A 24,992-nucleotide genomic window follows, 5' to 3' on the forward strand; every position below is an offset into this window, starting at 1 on the left:
TGCTCTCTCATTTGTAAGTGGCTTTGGATACAACTTAATAAATGAGTAATACAATATTTTTTGTTCTTAATGCATTTTAACATGCTCAAGCTTTTGAACATGATTGGCTTCTGCTCTGCTGGAGTGATGAAAAATCAGCTTCTGCTGTCTACCCAGTTAGTAAATCAAAGTCTGATCAAATGATAACAGCTTCCAAACATTCCTCATTTATTTTGATCGTGTTTTGTACAGAACGACTTGTTTTCTCAAGTTAAAAGAGACATTAACAAATGCTTCCTTATTTCCTTTTTTAAACTATGTCTACTTGACACAATGTTGGCCATTATCAACTCATAACATACTGGTTTGCAATCCACAAGTACAAGTAAGGTACAACCTTACAGCACCAACCAGGACAGTTTAAATTATGGGTTACTTGTGAACAGTGTATCTTTAGAGCAAACTCAACTTCAGTACAGACTCACGCCTGGCTCAGGTTTAGTCCTCATGAGGTAAAAGCTCTACCCACAAGGATAAACTCTGTGCGCATAGGAAAAGATTACTTGCCTCCTATTTCTGTAAAGCAAAGCTCTTTAACTGACTAAGCACTGTTGTGCAATTGTGTCGGACTGAAATAGCAAACGTGTGTTTGTACGCTAACAAAGATTCAGCCGTAGAGCCTACATTTCCTTTCTGAAAATCACCCGGGTTGCTGTAGTCTGTGCAGGACTTACCAAAGATAAACACAAAGCAGGACTTCAAACAGACTCTCAGAATGCTGGTAACAATGCTAACAGCCATGTATATGATGGTGAGAGTAGCAGAACAGGTAAGACAACTCATTAGGTTAGATCTGAATAATCTTCATTCATCTACAGTACATTCCTTTCTGCTGTCCGCTTGGTTGAGATTCCCTTCGTTGTTTCATTTGCCAGGCATTATGCGTTATGACAAAAATGCTAGATAAGGACAAATGTGATAAAGTATATGTTCAGAGCGCATAGAAAATGAATGCACCCTCCTGTCATTCAAAACCTTTAAATTACTGTCACTCTTCTGTGGAACACAAAATATATTTTGAGAAATGTGCCAGTGGTTTTGTGTCCATACAATGGAAGTCAATGATGTTGGATACCAACGTTCTTCAAAATATCTAATTTTGTGTTCTGCAGATGAAAGAAAGTCATACAGGTTTGAAATGACATGATGTAGAATAAATTATGACACCGTTTGCCAAGGTTCTGTGATGTAAGAAACTTTTGTGGCCAGTTGCCTTCTTAACATTGAAATTAGACTCTTTTTAAACACTCTTAAGTGTGTGTTTTTTTCTTGAACTATGGGAAACAAATATCATTACCCCCACATATCTCATTACTGGAATGAGGTCAAACTGACATCTCAGTTTTTAGGAATAAACGGCAAAACAGATAAACTCATAAATTGCGCATATACTGTAAATATATTATTTTTAATCTGCATAATTTGACAAAATTACAGATGGCTTTTAAATGACGCAATTATTCCTGTCATTTATGATACTGCACGCACATATTGTTAAATTGTGTACGCCACATTGATATTCCTCATTTGTAAGTTTTTTATCTCAAAATAAAGTACACCAAGGAATGAAGGTAACCGGGTACATTATTATGCTAATTGTTGGTAATCATTCATTATCATACAATACATAACTGTATCATAGTACCTCTAGACGACTGTTGTTTAAGGATCTTTGGAAACATTATGAAATTCATTACAGAATATTGAAGTCTTAAGTTTGGTTTATCATTCCAGGCCATATGATAACCATTTAGTCTTTGATCCGCAGTGATTATATTAAGGTGCATATTGCAATGAATGGATGTAATACTCTTGACAGATAATGAGAATTTAACTGCTGGAAAGAGATCAATTAACACAGGATAAGTTTTAACACGGCCGTTCCAACTGTTTATTCCATTGATTTAATTCATAGGAGACAAGATGGAGGTTTGCTAATGACAGCTTAGCATGTAAGAGCAGGACACATCATGAGTCACGCAATCCCTGACAGTAACTTACAGATGCTAAATGTGTCTTCAGATAGAAAAGCGCCCCAGGATAGAACACAAACTGAACTCATGAGATATGCAGGTGAATCGAACGGCATTATTTTTTGTGATTCAGCTTGGTGTTGGATGGATCCGTCAGCAGGAACCTCTGTCCTACATGGTTTCTCAGCCTCTGCCGTGGCAGGTCCATTACGTCTCCCAAAGCAGAAGAGCAAGCCGGACAGAGGAGGTGAAGTTTTCGAAAACCCTATTCACATATACTAAATATGCATACAATAATATACAAAAAAGTAAACTGGTGCAATTTTGAAAAGACCTAAATTTGACCAAAGCATGTTAAAGGCATCATACCCAAACCCAAAATCTAAATGGAATTTTATATGAACTTGTGAATGCCTTAAGATTGGTTCTGAAATGCATAATACCTTTTTGATTTTGAGTGAAATATGACCCAAACATTTAACGATTAATTACATCCAGAATAAAGGTTTACATAATATGTCTGTGTACTGTGCATAACTTTGTATTTAAAAAAACATACATACCTGCATATATTTAAGAAAACATATAAACATCTATATATAATTCAAATTATTGTTAATATATAAGTTAGTATTAATACAGTTTACAATTATTTTTAAATCTAAAACATATAAATAATAAATTAGTGATCCTAAACGGACCCATCCTGAGCTGTTGATTCCTATTATCATTTTCAAGTGAAGTTACACAATGTGACTTGGTTTAAATGCCATGTCTTGTCGTTTAAGGTCAATGTCACAAACACCCAGACACAGAGAGTATTCCCCCTCTGCTATCCTTAGAAAATCTAAGCTTGGGCAACCCTCAGGTGCCTGTAATCCAATGGAGAGGGATTTGTGTCCTAATGCATCATAGTATCTTGAAGAGAAGCCTTGAGGCGTAATCTTTGTCTTGGCAGGCATGTTAAGTGTTTACTTTTATCATTTAACTTAAATAGATCATAAATGATATATCAGGAGGTATCAAATACCTTAGTTTGAAATGGGGGAAGAGAACAAAATTGCATGACATTACCTGATATGTTGGCACAGTCAAAATGGTCAAACCAGGTTGCCAGTGATTAGGTCAGTACACACTCTTTGCTTTTATAGCTCTCTCAAAAATCCTCATTGGTTGTAGCATGACCTTTTTAAAAGGTTTTAGTGTTAATGCGTATTAAGATATATTATGCCAACATAATCAAAGACTATCTTCAGTCAAGGTTTAGATTCTTTGATCAAAATGTTGATTAGAAGTGTCAGTTTTTGCATTGATTGAATGTTGTTTAAGAAAAACAACACACGCATATTGTTAGCATGTTGTTACCTACAGTATTATTTGATTCAAAAAGTAAATATGGGAAACATTTGTACACAATACACCTCTTACAAATATGCTATTCAAGTAATTTTTTTAACTTTTAAATTTTTAAAGCAATGGAAATAAGAAAAAATGGATAGGGAGGGATTTCTTTATATTTTTATAGAAAATATTAGTCTTTTTAAATCAAGTCCATGATTAGTTTTGTAACATTTTTGTCAAAAGTCACTGAAGACTAAACAAGGGTTATACTAGTGGACTTAGTCATTTACGGAATGTATAGTCCCTTTGAAGTGAAACTAGACATTTCAAACATCTAAGAAACCCATTCATGCACATATTCTACCTTATTGAGTTTTTCATGTTTCATCTGAGTGAACAGAATTGCTTGTACTGGAGAGTCCAGTAGCAGAGGCGCATTGTGATCCACTGCTGTTGCATGTGTGGAATGTAGCAACAGGGATGTCTCACACCTGCACGATCTGTCTGTGCCAATATGTCTAGCACATTCTAGCAGTACAGGAGACGTCCAGAAGGACATAGAAGCGTCATGTGTGATAAGAGTGACATATGGTGATGGCCGGGACATAAGGTCTGACTGAAATTGCTATAGACTTCAAGAGTGACGTAAAAAAAATTTTCGTCAATTCAAAGACTTGTTAAAGGGATAGAAATACCATAAAAACCATACTGTATCATATTTTTTGTATAAGGAACAGAACCAAAATGACATAAAAAGTTAAGGCTCTGGATAAAACCTCAAATTCAAATACGGTGGGTCACGACAGAGTACGTCAGGTTTGATGCTAATAATGATGTTTTTTTGAAGGTCTGTGGAGTTTGCTAACAATCAGTTGCGTTAAACTTTAAATTTAGACACCTTTTCAGAATGTTGTTCCCTTCTTGTGGCACACAAATGGAGGATCAAAATGTCAAAGCTACTTTTTTTCCATACAACAAAAGTTCACGGCAATCAAGTTGTCAAGTTCAATTGCTGTTTGATTTTACTTTATTAAGAAAGATGTTGAGATTAGAAACATGGCACAATAATTCCCTTGCTATTTTTGTATTATTTGCTTTGCAGTACCAGGGCCAGAGAAGAAACAGCATGGGAGTTTACAGAAAGAGTAAGTATTACATCTGTTTACATCTACTGTATGGTGGACACTTATAAAGGTGCACTTAGCGATTTCTGAGAAACACTGTTGATATCTGAATTACAAAAGACATCCTTATCCAAAACAAACACACCTCTGACTTCATAGCTCCGCCTTCAAAATAACAAACAGTTGCTCTCTCTCTCCTCCCCCTTTTGTGTACCAACCCCTATTGCTGATTGTGAGTATTACGGTATTATGTGGATCGGTCGGTTTAATTTCTCCTATTTACTGTTTGACCTTGTGTTGCAAGCATCACGTTCCACACGTTAAGTTGTGCATATATTGAATATACTGGTATCTAACAATTTGTATAATAGATAACTCAAACACACACTTCTCTAACATTCAGAGTTATCTCGTGTTTGTTTAGACTCTTCATCCAGTAATGGATTCACTGCTTCTTCAAAGACTTCAGTTGATAAAGCCGCAGCTACCATTCAGCATCAGTACAGGAAGTACCAGCAGAAGAAGCAAAAAGACCACAAATGAAAGGTCAACCAGCACTGATCAAGAAATAGCCGCATCTGAATCTATACTTCCTTCACACAGGATGCAAAAAACTGTGTATCAAATGACTGCTTTTTATTTTTAATGTTTACCTAAATAATCAATAGACTGGTATGTATTGTACTACACATATTATAATTATTTTGTGGTATTTAGTGTAATATAGGTCAAAGAACATCAAAGGTGCCAACATGGTGGATGTTGTATGTCCAGGAATGTATGTAATTTGGAACAATGCCGTGAAAAGGACTATATAAAAAAAATTGAATGTAGGCCTACCTTTATAATACATGCCAGCACTCGAAAGACAATTATAAATTTGTCATTGGCAAGTTCTCAAATTCAACTAACCTCTCTGAGCCTTTGACTTCAAAATGTGTGAACATGCAAAACTTGGTCATCTATCAGCGCTAAAGGATGACTTCTGTGAACAATAAGACCACAAATGAAAGGTCAACCAGACTAAACGTGTCCCTTTGCATTCTGATGTACAGATTGCCGTCACTTGAGTGAACACACATGCACAATATGATAAATATGTCTAAGCATGAGTTGATAACACAAGCCACATACTCTCATAGATGAGACGATCTTGAAATGAAAGAGTTATGCGCACAATTAACACTTTTAAGGTCCCACATGCAGAGGGGGAACTACAATTTCAGTGAAACTGGGGATTTTATTCAAAGCGATTTACAATAGCGAGGAAGTTAAATATAATAAACCAACTCATCCTAGCAATATGAGACAATTCTTTAATTTTTAAACAATATTTGTCAGATGAGTTATTTTCAAAATTTGAGTACTCTGTATGTATAATGTATTGAGGGAGGGTCAGTGGACCAAACAGGGAATTCCTAGCCCTGATAATAATTACTAATAATCCTAGAACAATCCCTTGCCATAAAATATTTAAACCTTTTTTAATTTAAAGGGACAGTGCACCCAAAAGTACGAACAAATCTGTGAAGATTTATTCTCATAATCTCTCATTCAATTCCTCTTTAGGACTGTTTTTTTCCGTGTAACACAACAGAAGATATTTTGAGAAATGTCTCAGTGGTTTTGTGTCCGCAGTCGAAGTCAGCTGGGACCGGATTTTTTCAGAGGTTTCCTAGGTTTACAACTGACAACAGCTGTAACAAAAATATATTCTCAATGTTATTGTTACACTTTATGTGAATGTTTGTCTAGGTGGGATGCCACCAGTAAAATGACAACTAATGTAAAAGAGTGACTTCGATAAATTGCAATGGTAACATTAAATCCCATTTAATAAAGGATTGTTAAACCCAGGTTGTCTTCTCAAATGTGATCTCACTGTTCCCTCTACTGGTGAGCTTGTGAAAGCAAAGCCGAAATGTAACAATCAGTTCAGCCAATTTTACATCTTTGTCATATTGTATTTCAATTTTAACACAACCTATAAACAAGAAAGAATTGTTCAGTATAAGGACATAAATAACCCTTAAATCATAGTTCATGTGAACTTATTGTGAACTTGTATACAGCACAAGTTACTTGTATAGACCACTTCAAACGACATAATCAAAGCTGGTCCAATGCTTGTCCGGAATAACTTCCAGTTTTTTTAACACTACACAAATGTCTAAACAAAATACGATCAATAGAACATTTATGACGGAATGTTATGCAAGATTTATAATAATAATGCAATCATTAAAAACTGGACCGAAAGTGGCACAGTAAAGTAAACATGCATCTGTACGTTTAATCATTGTACCAAGTAGTTAAAGACACATTTGTGTGACCAAAAAATACCAAAGGAACAAGGCAGCATTCATAGAAAGATAGCTTTATTGCACAAGGTGTTGGAGTACTCTTTTTCTGATTTTTTTTCTTAGTTTTCATAGAAAAAACGGTATATTTAAACACAAGCAATTGCAAATTGAAGCAACTTTTCCATAAAAGTTTAGTAATCCCTTCCACATGTTTAAACCTTTTCCCCTTTTAGTCATTTGTCTCCTTTTTCGTTTTCTTTTAATAACCAGCAAAATATTCAGAGCATGCAATGCCATTTTTCTTCAAGTTAACCAAAAAGGTAGAAACGAAAATAAAAACAAACGAAACAACCAACAACATAAATGAATAAAAACATAAGACAAATTATAAAATGGAAACAAATAAAAATCTAATCAAACACCAGACATCTTCAGGTCTGCGTTTATGTGCCCCATTCAAAAATCAAGGTGTAAAGTATATTTGTTAAATTTTATATTTTTTTGTCTTTTTAATCCCCTCACATTTATACCTTTAACCAGACTTATAATTTGTGCCCTGGTTGCTAATGGAGATGTCGAAAATAGTAATTATTTATACAAAACAGTTTCATATTTACAAGAGTCTTTATTTGTAGATTAGAAATTCTGCTGACAGGGAGGTCTTACGTATAAGCAGGATTCTTTTTATTGGTTGAGGAAAAGGGGCTAATCGGATAATATGGGAGGGGAAACAGGCATGTGGGGATGGAGTTCTGTTCCTGACTCCGCCCAATATCCACACAGCTTCTCCTATGATTGGTTGGAGCTTGGGGGTCCCTGATTCGAATGGCTAAACAGGCCCGCCCCGTTGCGCAACACAACTGCATTTATTCAACATAAAACATCATATAACAAAAACTAAGTTGGATACATACATTTTTTTATAAATAATGCAACAACAACATAAAAATATTTTTTTAAGTCAGCACAAGGAATATGGGGGCTTTCTGGCGGTGGTGTTATAGTTCACAATATGTTTGACCTGAACAGGCATGAATACTGATATAGATATCCATCCAATCCTAATGAAACACGTTCATGGCAAAATGCACTGGGCGACAATAATGACCCAGTCAGTGGGCTTTTGAGCAGCAATAAGACGTACTTTCACTGTTTTCATAACGCGTTAGAAAGTTCACATTCTGCGCAACTCCATGGGTTAGATCTGTGTTACCAAATTCACCCTATACAAACTTTGGGTACACTTTAACACAATCTTAATGCCAAGCCACCAATAAAACATCTGATCATTTCCATATGCCACAAACAAACTCAAGATATATAACCGTTGAGACGTCTCAATTTTAACCCAACACGATGTCCCTAGTCTGAAGAATTTGTTGCGTCTAGTCTGCAGGGGTTATGTGAACTCAAATGTATCAAGCTCAGATGTTCAATTTCCCTAAAAGCTCTAAGCACTATGGGTATTTTAAACTAGTCGTCGGTGCGTGCCGTGAATGGATCCCAAAGATACTTGAAGCTGGAGTTGCAATGGCAAACTTTCATTGTTTCTAAGCAGAGAGTGTGTTTTGCAACCATAAATATCTCATCTGTGAAGCGGTTAACTCCACACGCACACATACTATACAGCCTGCCTGAGAGGAAGTTGGTGCAGGCGATGGCGCCAATGCCAATCTCAAAGACCTCCCGAACTAACTCTTGGCTGTTCTTTTATTCGACCTCTCTTAGTTTTGTTACCCGTTCGTGATCGACTCCCTCGCTTACTGCTGCACCCCCACTGAGCGATTGTCTTCAAATCTTTTTTTAAAATAAAATTTTTCTGTTTCAATTAGATATGGCATTTAAATCTCTGCTCTCACCACGTATATATTTACTATATCTTTAGATAGAAATATATATGTATATATTTTGACAACAAACATTGCAATATATTTTCTTCTTTTTTTCTTTCGTATTGCAGGAGCCCTGATGTAGTTCTTTTTTTTCATTGAAATCATTGGGAGAGTTTGTTCGATTTTTGGAAGTTTCTCTGTCACGGGGCTTTACTTGGGAAACCGAGCGAACGATGGAGGGTCGTTCGATTCGTTCTCTCGTCTCCCCCTCTTGCAATTCGCTCGATCCCTCCACCCCTGCGCTACCTAAAGCTACAGTCTCTACGACTTTCGAATAGGAACGACCGCTAGAGTCTTCGTGTGGGGAAGAAAAGCAAAGAATAAAGAGAAACGATTAGCAAACGCAGAAAAGCTACACAGCGATGGCAGATATCTCTCCCTCTTTGCACGGGCCTTCGTTTCTATCTGCCTCTATGTACTCCCAGCTCACGTACGCTTCCCGCCTTCGCTCGGCCCATCCAGGAGAGGCTGTTAGGCGTTCACAGTGAGACAGAAGAACTGGTGACGTTTTATGGGAGGTCTGGGTTTGGGGTGAGGAAGGGGGTGATAAATATATGGCATCAAACAGTCAAACGAACGAACAAACAGCAGAACGAGCCTTTCTTTCATATCGAAGGAAGACGCGAGGATGAATCCGTCTACCCTTTGTGTATTCTCCTCTGCCCCTGGACATTAAAATAGAAAACCAAAAAAATACAGTAACCAGACACCCGCTGTGAAAATGGCTCCAGATATTTTTTTCCACATTTTTTTCTGTTTGTTTACAAAATAGTCAATAACACTCTATACTGTGTAATCAATTGCATGAAAAAATCCCAAAGACTCGATTCAGGCGGTCAAGGCTGTCATCTTCGAGCTTGTCTTTTCCAGACCGGTCAGAAGGGGAGAAAGACGGACACCGTGGTGGATTCTTTTATGCATAAGCTTTCCGAGGCAATGCGTTATGCGAGACATAAAAAAGAGACACTTTCGACAGTCTAAAACATCTAGACAGATTAATGTGAAACAATATATCTCTTAAAACCGTTGCTTTTTCCTGTTGTCAAGAAATCAAATTGACAAGTGCACATGGAAAGCGTTTCGTGCATAAGGTCCAAGGTGTCTTTTGACAGTAAGAGAAGTAGAACGGGAGAGAGAGAGTACGAAACCGAAAACAAAATGAAGTGAGAAAAAAAGGCAAAGTGAGGGAAAGGGTCCCGTGGTTTGGCATATTTAATCCAGGAAGAAGGCAGGAAAGTGAGCGAACAAGAAAGATCTAAAAAGAAAGGCAGATTTGGCTTTGTTCAAATGGGCCACACAAATTCGGGTTTTTTTTGCATTTCATCTCGTAATTGAACTGCAAAACAAAAGTCAGATCTTTACAAACCTGTTCCAAACTGCTTGAAATCAGATTAAGAGCAGACGTTTTCCCATGCACCTTGTGTGTTTACAGTAAAAAAAAATCCATACCGTTTTTCGGTATTAATCTCCTGGTAGCATGCGAACGCGAGATTTGGACAGATTTTGACTGCACATTGCAGTCGATTCAGCTTTGCAAACTAAAATCGTATTTGTGTGCATTGTGAACAAAGCCTTGAGAAAAAGGTGTCAAACAGGAATAGAGAAACAGAGAGAAAGAGAGAGAGAGACCCCTGTGCTGTAAAAGTCCCGCCAATGCTCAGTTACGCCCCAGTCCGGCGCCGGACAGACTCCAGGTGCGTTTGAATGTACTGTATGTGTACATGTGTGTAAGCTACACCAGCGTGTAGGATTTGGAGTACGCCCCAGCATTCTGCTTTTGCAGTCTGCCCAAGCCGGATGAGCTGCTCTCTAGCAGAGAGTCCCTGGATCCTCCGACCTTGGAACTGCCGGGTGTCGGACCGCCGCCCCCCGTCAAGATCCCGCTCGCTGTCGCTCCTGAGGCGGCCGCCCCGCTCGGGACCGAAGACATGGAGGAGGTGCTGGGCATGGTGAGAGTCCTCTGGGGCAAGGTGGCCGTGCCTGAGCTGATGCTGGAGCTCCCAGCTGCCCCGCTCGAGGCCGGGCCTGATGTACCGGAGGCTCCGGAGCTGGTCAGGCTGCTCAGGCCGCCGTGGCCCAGTGTTAGGGCCTGCTGCTTGGGGTCCAATGTCATGTGGCGGCCCTGCGTGTGGTATGCCCGGGCGGCCAGGCTTCTGATGGAAGCCTCACGGGGCGGAACAACAGGGCAGGGGTCATGCAGCTCGGCCTGCTTCCGGAAGAAAGGGTCCGTCTTCATGTACAGGGGGAGGTTACAGTACTCACCTGAAGGAAAGAGAGAGTGTCAGCACAACTTAAAATACTAAAATAAATGTTTCTGAGAGTGGGAAGTTGGTTTGATGTAGGGTGTAGGATACGGCCAGAACAATTTAAGAATATAAATTGATTAATTACTAAATGTTATCAGTATTAGTTAGAGAAAAATATTTATTGTTTCAGTATATAAAAACATAAAAATAATAAACACTTAATGTTATTAGTATTAGTTAGAGAAAATTCTTTATAGTTTTAGTATTTAAAAATGTAAATACAATAAACACTAACTATTATCAGTATTAGAGAAAAATATTTAATGCTTTAGCATTCAAAAATATAAATACAGTTAACAATAGATATTAACAGTATTAGTTAGAGAAAAATATTTTCTATAGTTTCTTTAATTTTTTAATAATAAATTACAAAATGTTTTTCGAATATTAATCATGTTTAGTCTTTATATATATAGAAATAGTATTATTATACTTATTTATTTTTTACATCACGTAAAGAAATGTTTATTTTCACAATGCTTGTATATAAAAATATACAACTATTTTAGTATATTACATATATTTAAAAAAATCATGAAATGTATTTACTATTATATGTCTTTGCCACTTTATAAATAATATATGATAGGGATATGGTACACATAAAACAGGAAAGTGGGGTAACAGGATCTGCCAATGAAACAAGTCGGACTCTAAACTGGCACCATGACTCAAGCACTTACTCTTGTTGGCGCGGTGTGGAATGGGCACTGCCACGTTCTTGCCGCGGTCATAATCCTGCGGTTTAGGCGGAGAGGCAGTAAAGCGGCAGATGCCCGGTTCGGACGGCGTGCTCATGGAGGTCATGCTGTCGGCGTTGTCGTTGGTGCCGGTGGTCATCTGATCAGATGAGCTGTCTGAGATGAAGCACTCTGTGATCTCGAACTTGGCATGCTGCAGGTGCTCCTCGAGCTTAGCGTGCTCATATGCTCGGGCCAGCTCCTCGTATGTGGAGGACGCACTCTCGGTGGACACCATGCTGTTACGTCCTTTATCTGAGGATGGAACAAGATTTCACACATGATTTTAACCTATTAATACTCAGATTTTGTTGCATTGTGTTAGCGTCTGCTAAGTGCGAAACTCTATAAAGTCAAGACTATTACAACTCTAAATGTGAAATGTGTAAGTCTGTGTGATTGGACCTGTGTCCTGTGACAGGCTGGCGCTGTAGCTGTCACTCTCAGTAACCGTTATGCCATGCTGAGAGCCCACGGTCCGCCAATCTGAAGTGAGGGTACGAGCCGGAGTGGATGCCTGGCATTTGGTCAGAGTCCACTGACTGGAGTACCGGTTTCTTGTGCTGTGTGCGGACTTCACGCTCTTTCTTGAAACTGGATCTGAGGGAGCAGAAATTGTGCAACACAAAATTATATTTACAAGTATTTACAAGATATAAAAATTAAGACAAAATCTTAAATCAATCTTTCATCTTTTCATTACAATGCAACATACTGGTTCCCGGTCTGATGTCTGACATGTCTATCAGAGGGCCGGTGTTTTGAATAAGGGCGGGGTGATGCACAGACACGCCCGTGCAGAAGCTCTGCGGGTTCACTGATTGGCTGAACTCAGTGTCTGTCACAGGAATGGTGGCTTTGTCTTCACCTATTGGAAACAGTAGATAAATGTCAAAACATTAGTGCGCATATTCAAAGGAAACATGGTTGTCGCCTTTTAAAAGCTTTGCAAACTTGGAGTATGCTAAATGAAAGGGATAGTTTACCAGAAAATACAACTTTTGTCATGATTTCCTCATCCTCAGATTGTTCCAAACCTGTAAAAGATGTTTTTGGTTATGCTAAACACAAAGGAAGATCATTGTAAGAATGTCTATAATCAAACAGATCTCAGCCCCCATTGACTCCCATAGTATTTATTTTCCCTACTATGGAAGTAAATAGGGGACGAGAACTGTTTGGTTACTGACATTCTTCCAAATATCTTACATTGTGTGCTGGAAAAAAATAAATGTATTCAGGTTTGGAACAATCTGAGGGTGAGGATATCATGACAAAAGTTTCATTTTTGGGTGAACAATCCCCTTAATAAGTAACAACCTTTCACAAAACAATTCAAGTGCATTGCATTCAAATAATGTAGCAAAACTCAGATGATCTGATTTTACAAGAATTTGATAAGAAATGTGTGAGATCATGTAGAAATATCTGATGTTTGAATGTAGACTACACTGGCAAATCCGTGACACAGTTGCCGTCTCTTCTGGAACCTCAGAGGCGACGTATTAGAGATTACGAGGGTCTTTTTCTCATGAGAGAAATCTGAGAAGCAAGAGAGGAAATGACAGACACTGACCTATCTGTTTGATTCCCTCTTTATCCTCGATGAGAAGTTGCACGCGGGGGATATCTATATGCAGCCGGGGTCCCTGAGGTGGGCCTTTCACTGGGGTGTCAAAACTTCGATTGTTCTTACTGCTCCAGGTGCAAAACAACCAGACAAAAGAAGTATTGCCACTGCCGCTTTTACCGATCGAACTTTGAGAATGAAAATGGACTAAAGTATGTATTTAAACATGAATAAATACATTAGTTACTATATCCTTACCTGATAAGCATCTCAGCAAGGCTCTTAGCATCTGTAGAGGCAAACAACATTATTTTATTAAACTGCTTATGGTTAATTATTCTGAATATGGTGGCAGGATTTATTTCTACAAACAGTCTGTGTTGTTTTAAAGATTGTTATAAATGTGTATTATTTGCATGGAATTATGCAGATGCAGGGTATTAGATGTTAAGTTAAAGGGAAAGGTTACCCCAAAAGAAAAATTGTCATCACAAATCTGTATTAATGTCTTTGTTCTGATGAGCATAGAGAAAAGATATTTGGAAGAATGCTTGAAACCAAACGGTTGTTGACTACCAAACTGTTTCCTTTCCTACATTCTTCAAAATATATTCTTTTGTGTTTAACAGAACAAAGACATTTACAAATATGTTTTTCCTACTATGGCGTCCAAGAACTGTTTGGTTACTAGCCTTCTTCCAAATATCTTTCTCTGTGTTTATCAGAACAATGAAACAACTTATGTTTGCAGGTTTGGCACAACATAAGTGTGAGAAAATAATGACAGAATTTTCATTTTTTTGGTTCAACTATTCCATTAAGGCAATGTTTTTTTTGAGTTAAAATACTCACCTCTTAATCTCTTGAGTCTCTTTTCCTTACGTTTCTTGCGGATGATGAAGAGTAAAGCCATGCCAAGAGTGACCAGAATGACAGGGCAACCGATAGAGAAAAGCTTTTTAACGTCGTCTCCTTCCCCTCTCGCTGACTTAATGGGAGGAATAGTGCCTGTGGACGAGAGCAACTAAATGAAGCGAAGAGATATTTGATTCAAATAATGTCAAGGCCTCTTACCAAATAACTCTGCCTGAATAACTAACTTCACTTTATACTGGATGTAATATGCACATTTTCTAGTACAGAAGAACACACTGCAGCCCCCTGATTGAACAGCATCAAAGGTTTCAACCTATCATCTCCCCGTAAGGTTGACATGTAGATTGTCTTACTGCCGTCGTAATCCAGCGTGGCAAACTGGGAGCTCTGGTTGCCGCAGCCAGCGCTGTTGCACGCCTTCATCTTCAGCTCGTACCAGGTGGCCTCCCGCAGCTCGGCAAGAAAGATGTCGGCCGAAGCGTTGGTACGCACGCTCTGCCAGGCCCATGTGCCTTTGGGCCTAAAATCAAGCAGGACGGCGGTGATGGGACAGCCGCCGCTCGTCCAGCCCTGAAGGTTGAGGCGGGCGTGGGTGGAGTTGATGTGAGTGAAAATTGGCTGGTCTTTATTGAACTGCGGCTCTACAGGAAAATACAAAAACAGCGTGATGACATTTTATGTATTACATAATATGCAGTATATCACACAGGGATGCAGAGAATCATCTATAAATGTTAAAGGTCCAGTGAGTCATTATTTTGGGGGAACTATTGACAGAAATGCAATATACGTAACTATGTGTTCAGAGGTGTATAAAGACCTCTGATAAAGAGTAGTGTATTTATTACCTTAGAATGAGATATTTCCATCTACGTACAACGCAGGCCAACATATAAGGAATTCACCGTGTTGTTTCTACAGTAGCTCTAAACAGACAAACTGCTCCACAGAGGGCATTTTGTAACATTTCTTAATCTTAGTCCCTTAGTGCTCTAAAAGGGAGTGGTTGGTTGCAATTCGCAACCTCTCTCATTTAGTAAAGTTTAATCACACTAGTTCATTTTTCTTCTTGGTGCTGTTCGTTTGGGCAGGTGTGAATGCAGCAATCGCACTCGAACGCGCACCAAAAGCGGACCAAATAAGCATACCGAGACCTTGAAAAGGTGGTCTCAATACACTTTCAAACGAACCATGGAGTGGTTTGTTTGCGGTGAGAACGTGATCCTACTTCGAACAGAGCCAAATGCAAAATGTACTGCATTTATTTGGACTAAACCAGCTGCCGTAGTCAGCTGCGCTGTGGGTTATGGAATGATGACAATTGTTTGTTGACAGTTTGCACTAGCTGCCATAGCTTGCGAACAAACTGGCAGTTGTCAGTAGGTGCGGAGCCTCGTCGAAATTTGGTCAAATGACCAAATTATATCCAGACTTACGAAAACTCACAGGAACAGCACAATATTTTCATTGTTCCAAAGATCTTTTAAACCCATTTCCTGCAGTTGTTTGCTAAACAAAGCGGGGTTAAGGTAAAGAAACTCCTCCGGCAGTCAGGCCCGGATTAAGAATTCATGGGTGTCTTGTGGATTTCCACGACGTGTAAGTGGAGTCCACGTGCTGGCTTCGTCACATTATAACGGTAACTTGCTGAAACGTCAGACCGATTTAATCCGGAATGGAAAAAAAGAGCACAACTTTATATAAAAAGCAGTAGAGACACTTTTCTTGGATGTCGCTGTGAAGTGGACGTTTGTAGTCAAGGGACATGCAACATGCCAGCACAGAAAAACAAAAGTAACCGACGAGCTGCAGGTACATCTTCCCTTAAGCTTAGGTCAAATATTTTTTCAAAAAATTGTCTGGCAATGAATAGAGTAGACTGTATCAGAATCACTGTATCATGATACCATCAATATGATGCACAAAATTGTATTGTAGTTGCGAGTACACCAGAGTCCTATGCAGTTGTTCTTGCCTCACTAAATGCTGCTAAGTGTCCTCCTTTTTGGTGTTATGGAAATGGCCACCCGAGACAGCACTGGTGACATTTTCCCATGGAATGAAGGCTTTATCGGGTGGATATATATTGCGTCGTGCTTCTCCTGAACAAATGCTGCTAAAAGACAGACTTGTGTACGTTAGAAACATTGTTTTGTGAACTTGCGTTTGTGCGGACCAGTCACACGCAGATGGAATATAGCGAATACATTGTTATGTGAAAATGTCTCGCCCTTTCTTGGGCCTCAAGCACACATGGGCCCCTGGGACGCTGCCCATAATGTGCCCGCTAACAATGATGCCACATCTGACACGTGATTTTGAAGGTGAGTTTATTTCATTAAAAAAAATCAGTGCGGTGTTAAAAGGAATCGACACCGCTGGAAAAAGCTACAATGTTTCTTTTTTTTTGCCATTGGCCAGGAACAAATGAACCGAACTAAAGGTGTGAAAGCATCCTAAATGTCATACACCGCACCTTTGACATTAAATGTGGACTTTGGGTAAATTTTGGACTTCAGCAAAGTGGACTTTGCTGAAACAGATAACTCAGTTTTAAAAATCATGTTTTTTACAGTATTGTTATCATGTTTTAATTGTGTTTTACTTAGCTGTGTGTTCTTTAAGTTATTATCACTTACTAAGTTATTATATGCTTTAAGTTATCATTACTATCAAAACAACCCAACTGCAGTTTGATTGATATTAATTGAAATGCAAAATATAAAACATGATTGTTTTGCAAATGAACTCTTCATATAATGGTTCCACGTTCCTATAATGATGTAAAATAAACAGTCCCCCTCACCTCTGCCGTGAGTCTTGGCTTCAATGATCTCACTAATGCGGCCAGCACCCACGCTGTTTTTTGCTGCCAGTTTGACTTTGTACCAGGTACCACACCTCAGGTTGTCTAACTTAAAGGATCGCTCGCTGGAGCTGATGAAGACATCTTTCCATTCCTCCGTGTTATCTACTGAATACTGCAGCACGAAACCTAAACACACACACGGCACTTGTTTTAATCCTGTAATTGCTTCAACATTAAAAAACGTTAAAATAAACATTTTATTTGTTAGTTTGTAAACACCATACAATTGCATTATCCGTGATTAAACAGTCTACCCTAAAATAAAAATAGTAGTTTACTAAACAATATGCCTACATTCAATCAAACATCCTTAAATCTTAAAATTCAGGAATCTGATAATTCCTAGCATCACCACTAGATGGCGAATCACATCACAATCTAATCGCAGAGTAACGATCTAAGAGCTGATCTGATCTCATAAACCACCATTAGTTTGCCAGTGAAAGAAAGAGAGAGATGCTGACAACACACTTATGCAAATAGAAGCACAATATGGCGTCGGCCGTCATTAAGATTGGGACAGATTTGGTTTGTCTCTTTAGATCTGGCAGATGGTAAAATAAAGGGGGCCACATCAAAAAGATTTACCCACTAAAATCCTTGAATCATCTTTATTCACCTCCCACCTTTACACACGGACAAAGCACATATAATATATTACCCAGATTTGCTTTGAAACAAAAGAGGTCTGTACTAATCTACATGTAGATATGTGACAGATTAAACAAATTAAGACATAGACATAAAGACCTTAAAGAGAAAACCAATAAGAACAATAGTGCCAGGGGAACAAAAAGGGACACATTTTTTTCATTATTTATTTTTTATTCATTGCTGTCAAAGAGAAACAACTGATATACCAGTATAAAGATAACTTTTCTTGCTTCTAAATCGAAAGAAGAGTTTGGGAAAGGCGCTTGTACCTCTAATGGAGCTTCCTCCGTTGTCTCCTGGTATCCAGGCCAGCGTGATAGAAGATGTTGAGGTGGTGGAGACCGTCAAGCGAGGTTGATCTGGAGGAACTGAAATACACGACACCGTTTTCACCCTGGTTCCCGGTGAAATGACAAGTATTGTTGAATGCTGGTATGCTATTCTTTACCTTGCACCAGCAGGTTCACAATGATGGTGTCAAATCCCAGCGTGTTTGTGGCAGTGCAGGTGTAGTACCCAGAATCCTCAGCTTTGACAGAGCGCAACACCAGGGTACCATTGGAAAGAATGTTACGGTGACCGTCCTGAGTGACCGGGATGGCAGTATCCTCGCTGTGAAGGTCAGATCAAAAGAACACATCATCGTTTGACGAAAGCTTTGAGATAAAGCTTAATCAGACCAAATCTGATGCAAAAACTGCTTCAGAAACTGACAAATAATGTATATAGAATAATAATTCATCTCAGACCTGTCTTTGGTCCATTTGATGGTGGGTGTCGGTTCTCCCACCGAGCTGCACGGCAGCCGGACTTCTTTCATCCATGGAGTGGTCACCGTCCCACCGAAGGACAGGATTTTAGCAGGAGCTGAGGACAAAAAACAAGTGGCTTTAGATCCGGTAGAACACGGAAAAAAACATCATATACATTATATTTTATATATTATTTTGCTTCGATTTCATAATATCCTGATTAAAATTCCCATGAAATCAAAATAGTTAAAATCTACTACATAAAGAACCTTCAGCTAATAATAATATAACACAGAAAAAGTATTCAGAGTTAGCCAAAATGCATACTAAACTGTCATTGATTTATCTATTCTAATTATATTGGTATTGTAGATTCCCACATCACAGAAACTTAACACCAAAAAAGTGATGTCACTGACAGTGTCAAGTGTGCAAAGTATATTCACGTAATGATTTTCAACACACTGCACCCTGAACATTGCCAATATAAATTCCTTTAAAAATTGACCCACATAAATGAGCCATGACTTCACCACAGATGCACAACATTCAATTTGATTTTAACCAGTTGTCAAAGAATGTATTCAGAGTAATAATGAGTGCTGAATGCATAGAACACGCGCAAACGCACTCCTTCCGACTCGAGAATTATTGATTTAACTGCCCCCTTCATTTTCCCTCCATTGTGTGGCATATTGGCCCGGGTCATTGTCTCTTCTCTACTCCCCTTTGCACAACCAACGATGGGTTATCCCTCCATACATCAGGAGAGTGGACAGGAGGTTAATGGGAGAAAAGAGGAGATCAGAAAACCATTCACAGACACTGACCCTTAACATACTGTGTTCACTCAGGTCCTTTGGCCGACTATATGATTTTTCGAAATTCCGAATGATCACTGAATAAAATAAATCAAAGTTGCAGCTAGAAAGCTTTGCTTCTTTGAACCTTCGTCCAGTCAGTCTTTTTTTTTTTAGTAATCTTCATGCATTGACTTTTAGTGACATGGATCTGACCGTCAGCTTTAAGACCGCTCAAATATCAACACTTCTGGTCCATTCAACTCCAGGAAGAACTCACCTTTGCCAGCAGGCTCCACAGTGACCTTCTCGCTGGTGTTTCCTCTTCCTGCAGTGGTGACGGCAGCCGCCCAGATGAGGTACTGCTGACCCCGGGTCAGGTGGGTGATGCGGTATATCAGCAGCTCAGGGTTGGCTTCATATTCGCTTGGTGCCTGGAATTTGGCAATGAACAAATGAAATGTTTTTAAACAAACCAAAGGTTGCATGAATATCAAAGTGGCACAATAACACATAACAAAATAATTTTGGCTTTAAATTAAGCTAAAAATATAAGGTGATGACTTTATGCAAGGTTTTATTTGGGTTCCACAAAGGCGACACTTTTCATTCAAACACGATTCTTTACCCTCAATCTTTGCCATATCGCACGCTAAGAGATTTCTGCCGTATCTCTTTCTGTGAGGTAAAAAAGGCCTGAACTGTGTATGTATATATGTGAATGAGAGAGAGAGACCCAGGGGACTTTACAAAAGCGTATGAGAAGGTAAAAGACAATGCCTTCAGACGCACAAGATCACTCAGCCTCATATAATACTAACAATAGAGTCGACTAATGAGAGATATTTGCTGCTCACATCACACACTCCCACTACCACGAGTATTTCTACTTTTATATCCACCTTGAACTCCACCGCACAACAAAAGCATAAACCTGTATCAACACGCACAGAAATACAGCGAGGTTAGGCTACGCTGCAAGGTTTCCATGTATTTGTTGAGCGTTTAGGAAAGCCGTGCGTCTGCTGTCCAAACGCGTTTGTTGTGGCGGATGCCCGCAGACATCTGAATGCTGAATACTACCACACTGTACCATCCTTGCACCCTTTGGCCTTGGCACTAACACATAACTTCTGTGCAGCACATCCCTAACACACATACACACAGCGGTCTCATTCAGGATGAGATGTTTTCACTTCACAGTTGGGATATGTTTCTACACTCATCACTTTCTTTCTTCATCTCACTAACTGTTCCAAACTCTAATAAGCTGCCTTGTTGTCTGCTGCCTACGTCAGTTGCTTCTACTGTATAGGCTCCAATGTGTCATGATACAGTAGTAGGGCGACGTGGACTCTGTGCCCTTAGATGAATTCTGCTGCTTAATGTTAGCAATATTCAGAGCGCAAAAGAATCGCGTAAACTCCATAGACTCCAATGAATTTTTTTCACAGCAATGGTGCTTCATGGAGCCTCTCAACAGTTCCCAAGTAATGCATGGAGCTGCGGCTAAATAGACCAATTGAGGTGAACTATTAACCCATTAAAAGACGCAAGTCGAATAAAAAATGAAAGAAATAAACAAGTCAAAGAAAAAACAGAACTCCCTGGAACTATCTGAAGGGTCCATGAATCACGTGACACACGAAAGTGTTGAACTTTTCTTAGAAGACAGCTGCAAAGTGTGAAAAGATGAAAATTCTGTCATCATTTACTCACACGCACGTATCATTTCAAACCTGTCTAACTTCCATTCTTCTTAAGAACAAGATAACAACAATAAGATATTTTGAAGACTGCTGTTGCCTCAACATCATTGGCTCCCATTGACCGGACACAAAAATGATGACACATTCCTCTAAATATCTTCTTTTGTGTCCCACAGAAAAAAGATAATATGCAGGTTTTGAACCACATGAGGGTGAACGAATTATATCAGGAGTTTCATTTTTGACAATACAACCACTACTACCAAATGTAATATTGAAAATATTTGGGATAGTGTAAATACACAAAAGTATTACACTGTGCTAGTGTTTTTTTCGACTTTGATAAAAAATCCAACATATTTTGCATTTAAAATGCGGTCTATGTAGGAAGTTCACCAGGTTTTGGGACACGACTTCTGTTTCGTTCGTACGTGATTTTAATCTACACCTGCGATCGCTGCCTTCCTTCCCTGGTTCGTTTCGATTCATATTTTCCCTCCACGTTTCCTCTGTCAGCGTGAATCAGGTAAGGGAGGTGCGGGGGGTTGTAGAGTGCTGTAACGGATATTAAAATATTCTTCCTTCGGTGTGGAGATAGCTGTGATCCGGGGAGCGATAGAGGGAGATAATGAAAAGAGGAACAAAAGTACTCCCCGCACGCTGAGTCTGACCCCCCCGGCCCCCCCTTTTCCTCTCACACTCATTTACATAGTAATCACCCCGTGCTCCGTGAGAGGCCAGAGAGAGAGAGAGAGACAGAGAGAGAGAGAAAAAGAGAGAGAGAGAGAGTGATTTGTGAATGAGCGAAGGAGAGAGAGAGTGAGCATGTGTACATCTGGACAGGTACATTAATTCAGTGTGAGAGTACACAAATTGTGTGTGTGTGTGTTTGTCAAGGAGGTGGTTATAAATGTGATCGAGCCTCTGAGATGTGTGTGTATGTGCTGTCAGCTTGTTTCCTGCCCTCCCTGATGAACAGATGAGGTTGTCTAGGCAACGTGATGAGACGCAGATATGCAAATGAGAAGGGGAGGGTGAGCTTGCATGCACACACTGCAGTATGAGCCTCTCATTTACACACGCGCACACACACATCTTGCTGATACTGCAGCGCAACCTCACACATGCAGAGATTAAAAATACACTCTCCACAAAGCCAGACACAAATAGACGAAATTATGAAATAAACACACTTTTATAAGTAGAATGGAAAGAAAACAGACAGAATCTTAAATGCACGCGTTTTGTTCACACGCCCATTTTAAATAAAGCACCAATTTGTGTAAAAAAAAACACACACACACAAGCTCTCAGCATGCTCAACAAATACGCAATGACGTTATGCCCTCTGTTATAAAAAAATCTGAAAGACAATGGCACTGCCAAAAGTGGCGTTAAAAACCCATTTCCTCTTTCGTACGCCTCACCGGTTGGCCTGATCCAGGGCTGGAGCAGTAGATTGTGTATTTGCGGATGATACCATTGGGTTTGACAGGGGGGAGCCAGGATACCACCACACTGCTGGCAGAGGATGGCACCGCTTTGATGCCCGCTGGAGGGCCGGGATCTGAGAGAGAGAAAATGAGAGGAACAAAGCTGGATTAATGTCAGACAGAGGTATTGTGGGATATCAACTCTCTGTGACCAAATGGTTTGTCTCAAGATGATGTGTGTGAGATTAATAGTGTGTGTATTTTTGAAGGTATTCTTGACTTTTCTTTTAAGGTTCTGAGAGTAACTGTATTTAAAAATGCCTAAAACAGTCTAAATGGTTTGCTGGTCTTTGCTGGTTCAATCTGGTCTCCCGGCTTCAACAGTTAATAAGTGCCAATGCATTCTGGGATTTCCAAATTGTAGGACATAAGCAGTTCTGCCCTGGTACAAGTATTTCCGTAATTTATCTGAATTAAAGAGTGTGTATGCATCCACTATATTTTGAAGAACTAGCCTCAAATCAAACACACCTCCCATCACATCTCACTAAAAATAATCATCGCACAACAGCTTATTTTCATCTATAGGTGTCCGATAGTTTAGTCTTTTAGGCATTATGTGGTAAAGAAATGATATTCTAAGGCATGAGTGATGTTTAACATTTCTATTAATTATGATATTAGCCATCTGAGCAATGACATTTTGAGACATTGACTTCCAGATGTATTTGACTCTTTGAGAAGCGACTTAGTTCATTACATGCATATTTTTGTCACCTTGTGTGTTGCCTGGAACCCATGACCTTGGCATTGTTAGCACAACAGACCTCCAGTTAAGCTATGAAGCTGGGCACACAGTCATAAATAAAAAAATAAAAGTTGAAAAGAAACCAGAAGAGCAACCAGCAGCTCTAATGTCTAGAGAATAACAAAACGTGAAGAGGACGCCCATGTGCCTAAACTTGTATATATCATACTCAATTAAATAAATAGTACAAATTTAACATCTCTTATATTTTTACCCTTTATTTCCTAACGCACCCTGCCCTTCCTAATGCCCACCATGGAGAGGAAGAGAGACAGATATCGCTGTAATCCTTTCCCACCAGTGTAAGCACAAAATTAATGTCAGCTAATCCACCAAGAGTAAATCCTCCTTGTGTTGGGTGGTAAGCTGGTTGAGGGATCTGCTTTGAGACACATACACGCTTTTACGCCCACCAACCCGCCCCCCCCAGCATCTTAATTCTCATTATCTGTACTAATGGTATATCAGAGCCCAAATGTCGCCGTGGCGACCGCATCCAGCTATCCAGCATCATCTGTATCTGGACTGTGCCGCACTTGCCTCTAGCTAATGTGTTTTTTTTGTGGGCACGGTTTTCTACCCCACAACCTTCCCCCACTCCGACAAGCATATACACACTCACGCACCCTTGAGCTTGAATAGGGCTGGGGGTAAAGGGGAAGTGGCATGCACATAATGTGACTGTGTGTATGAAAGGAACACAGGTTCTCCACTGTCTGGGTTGAAGGCTTTCCGAAGAGTCACAATTGTGTCAGAGATAAAAGCTTGACATCTGGTTGCTATCTACACAACATTTTATAGTATTTTATGTGCACGATGCTGTTTCATTTACATGTCCATGTACATGTATGTATTTGTTTCTACGGCGCATTCAAGCTATACATTTTAACGGTATTAGTGTACCCTGGGAATCGAATCCACAACCTTTTCCACCACTAACGCAACTTCAAAGACATCATTCTGGATGAATGAGAATTATATCCGTCCTTCACAAACCAGGCATTCCCAGCATGCACAGCTGTTCGTATATGTTACATATGTGTAAACTCACGGTCTTCTCGCGTCTGTATGTACAGGACATTACTGCGGACACCGTCTCCCGCCTGTGTGTATGCCAGGACCTGAATGCTGTAGTTGGTGAACTTCTCCAGACCTTTCAGCTCCACCTGCTCACGAGTGGTGGTGATGTTCTGCATCTCGCCCCATTCTGAGCCACATTCAAAGAAAATTAAAGCATTGAAGGATTGCTTTCTTCTGCCTATGCAAATTAACAGTTAGCTTTATAATATAAACACATCACACAGGAGGAAAATACTCACACAACACAACACTCACACAAAACTGGTTTCGTCACAGAACTTCAAGCAACAGCCTTTGATGTTGCTTGATGTAAATAACACGGTATATGAACATTGAACCATGGTATACTGAAGTATGGTGCTTCCACAATACTTTTTTTGTATTGTTGTTTTGTTCAAACGAACATGAAGTGTGTATTTTTTTCTTTTTTTTATATATCCCAGCTTAGTACACAGTCAACAATATGCATTTTTCTTCATTCCATTGAATACTATAAACACTGTGATGCTAAGAAACATTTGCTTTATTAAGGATTCCCACTTAAAGGACAGTTTATCCAAAAATAAAAATATGTCATAAATTACTCATCCTCAAATTGTTCTAATCTTATTTAAATTCAGTTGTTCTGGTGAACACAAATTAATGTATTTTGAAGAATGTCTGTAGCCAATGTTTAAAAACCAAACAATTCCGGGACACTATTGAGAACAATTGAAGGAAAAC

General features: G+C 39.3%; 2 protein-coding genes across 3 annotated transcripts in view; one reads left to right on the forward strand and one right to left on the reverse strand.

The window, feature by feature from the left end:
- Positions 1–540: 540 nt before the first annotated feature.
- On the forward strand, positions 541–6,751 carry LOC306908719 (uncharacterized protein). Its single transcript, XM_079481862.1, has 4 exons — positions 541–808; positions 2,146–2,259; positions 4,456–4,498; positions 4,902–6,751. Exons 1-4 carry the CDS (start codon positions 755–757, stop codon positions 5,018–5,020), a joined length of 330 nt encoding a protein of 109 aa, XP_079337988.1. The 5' UTR covers positions 541–754; the 3' UTR covers positions 5,021–6,751.
- A 1,979-nt stretch (positions 6,752–8,730) lies between these two features.
- The window catches only part of dscaml1 (Down syndrome cell adhesion molecule like 1), a 107,562-nt gene continuing 91,300 nt past the window's right edge, over positions 8,731–24,992 (reverse strand). For both annotated transcript variants that reach the window (XM_079480932.1, XM_079480931.1), the window contains exons 19-33: positions 24,241–24,396; positions 22,376–22,515; positions 19,520–19,673; positions 18,437–18,554; positions 18,136–18,299; positions 17,957–18,055; positions 16,971–17,159; positions 14,518–14,805; positions 14,141–14,296; positions 13,547–13,577; positions 13,295–13,416; positions 12,434–12,586; positions 12,124–12,318; positions 11,662–11,973; positions 8,731–10,934 (exon numbers count right to left, since the gene is read on the reverse strand). In XM_079480932.1, coding sequence (XP_079337058.1) covers positions 10,405–10,934; positions 11,662–11,973; positions 12,124–12,318; positions 12,434–12,586; positions 13,295–13,416; positions 13,547–13,577; positions 14,141–14,296; positions 14,518–14,805; positions 16,971–17,159; positions 17,957–18,055; positions 18,136–18,299; positions 18,437–18,554; positions 19,520–19,673; positions 22,376–22,515; positions 24,241–24,396 — 2,807 coding nt within the window. In that variant the 3' untranslated portion in view covers positions 8,731–10,404. The remainder of the gene's footprint in view (positions 10,935–11,661; positions 11,974–12,123; positions 12,319–12,433; positions 12,587–13,294; positions 13,417–13,546; positions 13,578–14,140; positions 14,297–14,517; positions 14,806–16,970; positions 17,160–17,956; positions 18,056–18,135; positions 18,300–18,436; positions 18,555–19,519; positions 19,674–22,375; positions 22,516–24,240; positions 24,397–24,992) is intronic.

Source organism: Barbatula barbatula, assembly GCF_947034865.1.
Source record: "Barbatula barbatula genome assembly, chromosome: 19".
Lineage (NCBI taxonomy): Eukaryota > Metazoa > Chordata > Actinopteri > Cypriniformes > Nemacheilidae > Barbatula > Barbatula barbatula.

What these genes read in the sequence shown, in the direction of transcription:
- LOC306908719 (XM_079481862.1), top strand. Translation starts at nt 755, where the DNA reads ATGCTGGTAACAATGCTAACAGCCATGTATATGATGGTGAGAGTAGCA. An exon ending in GAGCAAGCCGGACAGAGGAG is followed by an intron (nt 2,260 to 4,455) that starts GTGAAGTTTTCG and finishes TTTGCTTTGCAG; the next exon opens with TACCAGGGCCAGAGAAGAAA. An exon ending in CATGGGAGTTTACAGAAAGA is followed by an intron (nt 4,499 to 4,901) that starts GTAAGTATTACA and finishes GTGTTTGTTTAG; the next exon opens with ACTCTTCATCCAGTAATGGA.